Here is a 9145-nt window from a genome sequence, read left to right on the forward strand (position 1 = left end):
TGTTAACAACAAAGGGAAAAGTAATAGCTTTATGACAGAGGATCTGGGCACACACCGCCTTAATCAAGTGATCAAGCTCAACATCACTAGTGAGACATGTCAACGTAATGAGCCCCTAAGGGTGATATACTGAGAAGGGCACACATCGCTTCAGTGGGATTCTTGCTCAAAGTGTGCAACTTCAGTCAACTCATTAGAAAACATCAGACAAAACAAACCAAGGGGCATTGTACAAAATAACTGACCAGCTGTTTAAAAAAGTGTCAAGGTCATAAAAGACGAGGAAAAAAAAGAGGAACTGTCACAGACTCGGAGACTAAATGTGATGTGGGATCCTGGACTGGATTGTGGAGGAGAAAAAAAAACATTAGTGAGGAAACTGGTGAAATTCTAATAAGCGTGTGGTTAAGTTAATAGCACTGTCCGAAAACCCGAAAAACTAAACCGGTTGCTGTCGAGTTGATTCCAACTCCTATCAACCCTATAAGAAAGAGTAGAACTGCCCCATAGGGTTTCCAAGGAGCAGCTGGTGGATTCGAACCGCCAACCTTTTGGTTAGCAGCCAACCTCTTAATCATTGCACCACCAGGGCTCCAATAGTACTGTACCAATGTTAATTTTCCAGTTTTATGATTTTTAAAATTGTTACGTAAGATAAAAACATTTGGGGAAGCTGAGTGAAAGGTATATAGGAAGTCTCTGTACTATTTCTACAGTTTCTGTAAGTCTAAAATCTTGTGAAAATAAAAGCAACAACACCAGCAACACAGAAGATTTCTTATCACCCAATCTGGGGCATGAGGTCAGGGCTGGACCAGTTGTGAAGGGCGACTGCTGCCCAAGTCCCTCCTCCTCAGGCCACAGTACATCCTGCAGAAGGGGTAGGATGGGGGTTAAGGGAAGGCTCAGTGTCTCAGCCATGGGAAAAGAGAGCAGAGGGGTACAGATGGCCAACAGTCACATCCTTACTGAGACTTTGAGAAGCAGTACTCTTTTGTAGGGGAGAAGCCAAGGACATGCTCCTGCCCAGACAGCTGCTGTCTAGTGTTCAAATTAGGTCTGTGAAGGCTGCCCTTGGAAACAGTTCTATTACTTTAATGTCTCATCTTATGTGTGTGAGAGATTTACTGCCCTTTTCCACATCACTAGTTATTTGTATTGTATATTCAAATACCTTGAACCATTACAAAGTGTGCAACCTCTCTACTTCTGTGGCATTTTCAGCCCTACAAAAAGCAAAGCTAGGACATGCTTAAGATGGGGAATCAGTTCTCTTTCCCGAATGACTTGCTCAAAAATGCAAGCTTTCTATTTTTAAAAGATGGTAAAGTTGACAAATGAATCAAAGTGTCCTCAGTGAGAATAACTTGGGTGTTCCCTAACAGTTTTATCATTTTAATTTATGCGTTTTAGTAAATTACAGATTAGCTGTAATTTATTTGCTCTTCTGAATTATTTTGTGAAAGTGTGGCTTTGGGCTTCAGTGATACCTCACTAAAATGTTAAATCCTTGCTCCTGCGGAGATGGAATGAATTAATGGGTGTTTGGGGAATGTGTTCACCATGCAGCCTCCCTAAATTCATGTTGTACACTCTAATGCCAGCTTCCTGGGGTCAGAGTGGGCCCAGTACAGTCATGGTGTCCCTTCTGTCAGTGTGGGGTGCATCTTCCCAGGGCTTCTTGCCTGAAGGACCTGCATAAACTAGATACTGTGTATTGTTGTTGTTGTTAGGTGCCATTGAGTTGTCCAACTCATAGTGACCTCATGTACAACAGAAAAAATGCTGACTGATCCTGCACCATCCTCACAATCACTACTGTGTTTGAGCCCATTGTTGCAGCCACTGCATCAACTCATCTTGTTGAGGGTCTTCCTCTTTTTCACCGACCCTCTACTAAGCATGATATCCTTCTCCAGGGACTTCCTGATAAGTGAGACGAAGTCTCGTCATCCTCACTTCTAAGGAGCATCCTGGCTGCATTTCTTCCAAGACAGATTTGTTGGTTCTTCTGCAAGTCCATGGTAAATTCAATATTCTTCACCAACTCTGTAATTCAGATGCATCCAATTCTTCTTTGGTCTTCCTTATTCATTGTCCAGCTTTTGCATGCCACCACAGACACCATGGTAAGACAAACCGACAGACAAGTAGTGGAGATACTGTGTTAAGGGTGATATTTCTTTTTTTCTTTTCTTGTACTTTAGGTGAAAGTTTACAGAGGAAATTAGTTTCTCATTAAACAATTAATACATATATTGTTTTGTCACATTGGTTGCCAACCTCATGACATGTCTACACTCTTCCCTTCTTGACCTTGGGTTACCCACTTCCAGCTTTCCTGTCCCCTCCTGCTTTCTTGTCCTTGCCCCTGGGCTGGCGTGCCCGTTTTGTCTCATTTTGTTTTGTGTGCCTGTCTAATCTTTGGCTAAAGGGGGAACCTCAGGAGTGACTTCAGTGCTGAGTTAAAAGTGTGTCTGGGGGCCATACTCTGGGAGTTTCTCCTGTCTCTGTCAGACTAGTAAGTCTGGTCTTTTTTTGAGTTAGAATTTTGTTCTACATTTTTCTCCAGCTCTGCCTGGAACCCTCTGTTATGATCCCTGTCAGAGCAGCTGGTGATGGTAGCTGGGCACCATCAAGTTGTGCTGGACGCAGTCTGGTGGAGGCTGTGGTTGTTGTGGTCCATTGGTCCTTTGGACTAATCTTACCCTTGTGTGTTTGCTTTTCTTCATTCTGCCTTGCTCCAGACAGGGTGAGACCAGTGGAGTATCTTAGATGGGTGCTCACAAACTTTTTAAGACCCCAGATGGTACTCACCAAAGTAGGAAGTAGAACATTTTCTTTATAAACTGTGTTATGCCAATTGAGCTAGACATCCTCCAAGACCATGGTCCCCAACCCTCAGCCCAGTAATTTGGTCCCTCAGGGAGTTTGGATGTATCTATGAAGCTTTCATGACCTTGTCTTGGTCAAATTGTGCTGATTTCCCCAGTATCATGTACTGTCTTACTAAGGGTGATATTTCATCTAATTACCCCTATAAGCCTGTTAAGGCTCAGAGAAGTTAGTGCCTTTCCTAAGGTCACAAGTCTGCTAGATGGTAGAGCTGGGATTTAAATCTGCCTGGTCACAAATGCAAGGTTTTCTCACTAACCACACTGCCCAGCAGAGGGAGACAACTTTGGTAATCATGCCATGTTGCTGAGGCCCGGTTTTCCTGTGTGTACGGGTAAAAATAACAGGAAGCCCTCTGCCAGTGCAGCAACCTCGTCTTTGTTCTGAACTCTGAGCATCTTTTGTTTGTTCCCACTCATGCTCTGTAACGTTTTCCTGTGTATAGATGGCATTTTAAAGGAAGCCTCATTTGCCAGCTCCTGGAAGGTCGGTCTATGCAGGGAGCCTGAGAGCAAACCTGGCCTCACTACCATCGGATGCTTTAGAACCTCCCTCATGATCCTGGTGCATCAGGGAAGGTCATGCCAAGTACTTCCCTCTTGTTTTCAAGGAAAAGTTCCATTTGCGTTGCGACAAGATCACAAGCTTGGAATCACACCGGGTCTGAATTCTGTCTCACCACTGTGTTTCCTTGAATAAATGAATTCACTTCTCCATGCCTCAGTTTTCTTTTCCATAAAACGGAGATGGCAATGCCCTTCTCATAGAATGGCTGTGAGGGTTAAAAGGTGTGACATAGAAAAAGCACGCAGCACATATCAGGCACTGAATAAACGCTTGTTATTATTTTGACAGCCACTACTAATTCTCAAGATGGTGTGATCTGCTGCTAACCTGAAGGTTGGCAGTTTGAATCCACCCAGCAGCTGTGTGGGAGAAAGCCCTGGTGATTTGCTTCCATAAAGATTACAGCCAAGAAAACCCTATGGGCAGTTCTACTCTTTCATATGGGGTCGCCATGAGAAGTAAGCGACTCCACAACAGCTAACAACAACTACTAATTCTCAGTATAGCATTTCCCCCATATATTCCCTCCACAGTCCTCAGTCTATTTCTAATGAAGAAGAATAAAGTTGCAAAGTGTGCTGCCTCTTGCAATTACTTTCATTTCTAGAGGACGGAAACTCAGCCAAGGAGGAAAATGGAAGTTATCCCAGGCTTTTGTGCAAGTTTTATTTGTATGCGAAAGCAAACACGTCTTCTTTGTTCTGAAGATGAATTTCATTCTAATGGTGCCAATGAATCTTAAAATTTCACAATTGCCATTCCTAGCATGCTCCAAACTGCGAGATAACAAAAGAATTAGGTGGCCAGTTCAACTTGGATTTGGAGACGGATGCGCATTTGGAAACGCTTCGGCTGCTCTCTGAGTCATCTCAGTCCACTGAGACATGCAGATGATTTATGTTGTGAAGTCAGCAATACCAGTCCAGCACTGCACAGCCAGTGGTACTGGGGGTGACAAGACGGTACAAGTCAGGGTCCATGGGGAGCTTAACTTGAGCGCTCTTCCCAAATTCCTAACCCTGCCTTTTTTTACCCATAAATACAAATGCATAGAGCACTTTACATTTATTGTCTTATGCAATTCTTACAAAAATCTTTGAGAATAGATGCAGACAAGGTTATTATCCCACATGATAGAAGAGAAAACTGAGGTTCAGAGAAGTTGTGGCTTGCTCAATATATATGGCTGGTAAAAGAGTCTGGATTTGAATTCCTAACACCTGACACTAAAACTAATAAACTTCCCACTATATTTGCATGCATTTTATGGTACAGTACAACTATCCAAAGGGGCCCTGTTGATGTAAATGATGAAATGCTTCGGTGCTAACTCTAAGGTTAGTGGTTTGAACCTACCCGGCAGCTCCGTGGGAGAAAGACCTGGTGATCTGCTTCTGTGAAGATAACAGCCAAGAAAACCCTATGGTGCAGTTCTACACTGTCATTTGGGGTCACTATGAGTCAAAATCAACTAGATGGCACCCAACAACAATGTAATTATCCAAGAAGGCAGTAGTGGTTCAGTGGCAGAGCCTTCTTCCATGCAGGAGATCTGGGTTCGATTCCTAGCCAGTGCACCTCAAATGCAAACACCACTCGTCTGTTAGTGGAAGCTTGCGTGTTGCTGTGACGCTGAATGGGTTTCAGTGGAGCTTCCAGACTAAGACAGACTAGGAAGAAAGATCTGGCAATCTACTTCCAAAAATCAGCCAATGAAAACCCTGTGGATCGTAATATCTGATCCCATTATCCATGTGGTTGCCATGAATGGGGGCCAACTTTATGGTAGCTACCAAATGCAACAACGACAACAACATAATTATCCAAGTTTGAATTAACGACATTGTTATTTTTTAAAAAAGGCAATCATGTAAAAAAACAAACAAAAAAACCCGTTGCTGTCGAGTTGATTCTGACTCACAGCGACTCCATAGGACACAGTAGAACTGCCCCATAGAGTTTCCAAGGGGCACCTGGTGGGTTTGAACTGCCGACCTTTTGATTAGCAGCCATAGCTCTTAACCACTGTGCCACCACAGACTACACATAGTCCTGTATAAATCACCAATAACCAAACCAAAAACCAAACCCACTGCCATCAAGTCAATTCCTACTCATAGCGACCCTATAGGACAGAGTGGAGCTGCTCCTTAGGGCTTCCGAGGCTGTAGTCTTTATAGAAGCAGACTGCCACATCTTTCTCCCATGGAGCAGCTGGTGGGTTTAAACTATCGACCTTTCAGTTAGCAGCCGAGTGCTTAACCACTGTACCACCAGGGCTCCTGAATCACCAATAACATTTAGTTTCGTACTCTGGGGATTTACCACACTGATGACAGCTGTCTTATTCTAAGGGTTCAGCCTCCATCATCACAGACAGCAGGTCTGAGGGGGTGGGGCAGAACCTTCTCTTCCTCCCCTTCTCCTCTTCCTTCTTTTTCTTATGTGTGGAATCACACAGAGGTAATAATCATCTAAGTTCTATTAGACTGTAGCATGGAGTATAAGTTGGGACAGTAGAAGAAAAGATGATCCAGAGGCTACAGTGGAATAAGCTGAGTGGGGAAAAGGAACTTTGTGTCTTTGGGGAAATCTTTGGTTCTTAAACAATTCAAAGATCACTTTTAAATTTCCAAAGCAGACTGAAATGGTGCTTCTCAAACTTGAGTAATATACAGACCTTGTATAAAGGAAAAAAAAAGGACTTCCCAGTTAACTTAAATGTATAAAAAAAATTTTTTTTTTAGTTTTTTTGAACACATAAAGACATCAAAATTTTTAGAAGTTCCTTACGCTTATAGCTCTTATGCAATAATAAAATTATACTTTAAGTTTGTGTTTAATTTTTGATGATTTGAAAATGAATGTGAGGGCATTCTGGGTGCCCATCAGTGGATGAAAGGATAAACAAGCCGTGGTGCATCATGCATTCAATGGAATATTATGAATCCGTGAAACATCTCACAACATGGATGAATTTGGAGGACATAATGCTGAGTGAAATAAGTAAATCACAAATGGAAAAATACTGTATTATAAAAAAATAAGAAAAACTTTACATACAGAAAATAAAAATTTCTGATGGTTATCATGGCTAGGAAGAGGATGGGAGAAAAATTATTAGCTAGATAGACGACACATGTTAATACTGGTGAATGGAAATTCGCTACTGATGATAAATAAATCAATTATTACTGGAAATACTCCTTGCTTCTTAGAATACAGCTTTATAATTATTTTTCTTAATTGAAGGTGAAAATTTGGCAGTTGCTCTTTATTGTAATGCCTTGGTAGAGTTTTCAAGCATTTATGTGGTATCCTTTGATAAAAGAAATTAAAATTATGGTGACAAAATTCTTAATAATTCACTGGAAAGTTTGGAAGATTAACTTAAAGAAATGTCCTGGAAATACTGCAAAAACAGTGGAAAATCAGAGAGAAAAGATATTTAGGGAACCATTCTAGTGCCTCCAACATCTAAAGTATAGGCATTCCAAAAAGAAAGAAGGGAAAATAGAGGAGAGGAAATTATTAAAAAAAAAAAAAAAACAGGAAAATTGATTTGAAATGAAGGGAATGTGATCGCCTAATGCTCAGCATGATGAGTGTGATAAAATCCATATTAAAGCCAGTGGGCTTCTAAAATCATTGTTTTAGAACACTGAGGATATAAGGAAACATCAAAAAAAAAAAAAATTCCCCAAAAGACAAGAGAACTCACATAAAAAGGAACAAGAATCGAAATGATTATTTCTTTAACAGTAATGGGAAACTAGGAGACAATGTGGCAATGACTTTGAAATTTTGAGAAAAAATGATTTCCAGTCTATAATTCATATCCAGCCAAAATAACAATAAAGTATGAGTGTGAGATAAAGATAGCTTTGAACATTAAAGGTTTTAAACTTTTATTTCCCGTGCATCCTTTCTTAGAAAGCTACTGAAATACATGCTTCATAAAAATGAGGGAGTAAACTACAGAGGGGGAAGAAAGACACGATCTGGGAAATAAGATTCTACCAGATGAGAGGTAAAGACTATGTCCAGAACGTTGATGTAGAGAAATCCGAGGATGCAAGTCAGGCAGCATCCAACCCAGAATGGAGCAGGAAGAAAGCATCCAGGAGGGGTGTCCCCCAAGTATAAGTGTGTGTGCGTCTGTGTAAGGAAACTGATGCCTTTGACTTTGAAAGGAATATTACCACACAGCTGGAACATTGCGGGAAGTATGGTGGGTACAGAGAAAGCTAAGACATGGGGGGGAAAAAAAAAGGAAGCAATTATTCTTTCCAGGAAAAACGTAAAGTTCTATGAGAAAATGTGATCATAGTGCACACTATGTCTCAGCTGTGAATAACATTCCCATGATAGTAGTAACGCCAATAATGAATATTGATTTAACTAAAAATGTGATAAAGTGTAGTAGGAAGACAGGGAGAGGGTGTGCGTGTGTGTATGTGCACGCATGCGTATGTGTTAAGTCCATAGATAATGTCAATGCAGTGATTAGTCAGTGTGGTAATAAGCCAGTAGATAATATCTAAAACTGGCAAATAATCATCAGGAAGTAGCAGTATAAGCTTGTCATTCAGAAGTGTGGTAGCAAATACTTCAGATGAATAAGAATAGAAAGTGGTTGCTTCTGGGTAGTGGTACTCAGTAGGGGATGGCATGGGGCAGGGGAATGCTCTGGCTTCCTTACTTTGCTTTACCTTTTTTTTTTTAATTATTATTTATTGTGCTTTAGGTGAAAGTTTACAGCTCAAGTTAGTTTCTCATTCAAAAACTTGCACATTGTTTTGTGACATTGGTTGCAGTCCCCACAATGTGACAGCACTCTTCTCCTTTCCACCCCCCGGTTCCCTGTGTCCATTCGTCCAGTTCCTGTCCCCTCCTGCCTTCTTTACTTCGCTTTTAACAATTCTAAACTGACCAGATAAAATGCAGATTTTGTTTTGAAGTCCTGAAATGAAGGGAACCAAGTCCATAATGTTGCCATATAAAGTTAATTCTTTTCCTAATTATTCAAATTCTTACCAGGGCACACAGTATCATTTCTTTTAGAGTGCTAAACGCTATTCCTGAAACAGAGATCAGAGATTAGGTTTGAAAGGACAAAGATGGAGGTAACCACAGACAAGTTTCATCTTTAACTAGTACTTAGCTCAACTTGACACACTGTGGAAAATTTGCCGAGATGTGGTAAGCATGTTCTTCAGGGAGTCCTTTGTTTTGGCACGGCAATCATAAATGGAGTTCATATATTGGAAACCCTGATGGAGTAGTGGTTAAGAGTCAGCAGTTTGAATCCACCAGGCACTCCTTGGAAACTCTGTAGGGCAGTTATATATATACGTATATATATATATATTTTTTTTTTTCTTCTTTTTAAAGATAGTCCTGATTTGATATACTCCTATGAAATCACTGAGAAGTGGGCCTCATTTGGAAAATTTTACCTTGTTCTAGGAATTAAGGCAGAGGAGGAGCTCAGAGGGAGCATGGTTTTGATAGTTGATATAACTGGAGTTAATTTTCTAACCCTGTGCGACTCTATGAATTCATCACCGAGTGATGAGTACGGAATAAGCCCTCCTTAGAATCAAAATATTTTCTCTCTCTCCCCCACTCTCCCTGCCCCCTACCATTCCCCTTCTCAATCCCAGAATCTTTTCCTGCCACT

At 41.0% G+C, this 9145-nt stretch overlaps 1 protein-coding gene across 2 annotated transcripts in view; it reads left to right on the forward strand.

The window, feature by feature from the left end:
* KCNS3 (potassium voltage-gated channel modifier subfamily S member 3) overlaps positions 1 to 3620 on the forward strand; it is a 66733-nt gene extending 63113 nt beyond the window's left edge. Inside the window, exons 6-7 of one of the 2 annotated variants that reach the window (XR_010323555.1) lie at positions 1920 to 2024; positions 3341 to 3596. Coding sequence is in view for 1 of the 2 variants with exons in the window: in XM_064295067.1 (XP_064151137.1) it covers positions 1920 to 1937 (18 nt within the window). In the remaining variant the exon portion in view is untranslated. Of the gene's footprint in view, positions 1 to 1919 lie in introns of both variants that reach the window. The other variant, XM_064295067.1, reaches the window with a different exon arrangement.
* Positions 3621 to 9145: the final 5525 nt, after the last annotated feature.

This window comes from Loxodonta africana, chromosome 12 (genome assembly GCF_030014295.1).
Source record: "Loxodonta africana isolate mLoxAfr1 chromosome 12, mLoxAfr1.hap2, whole genome shotgun sequence".
In the NCBI taxonomy this organism is placed as follows: domain Eukaryota; kingdom Metazoa; phylum Chordata; class Mammalia; order Proboscidea; family Elephantidae; genus Loxodonta; species Loxodonta africana.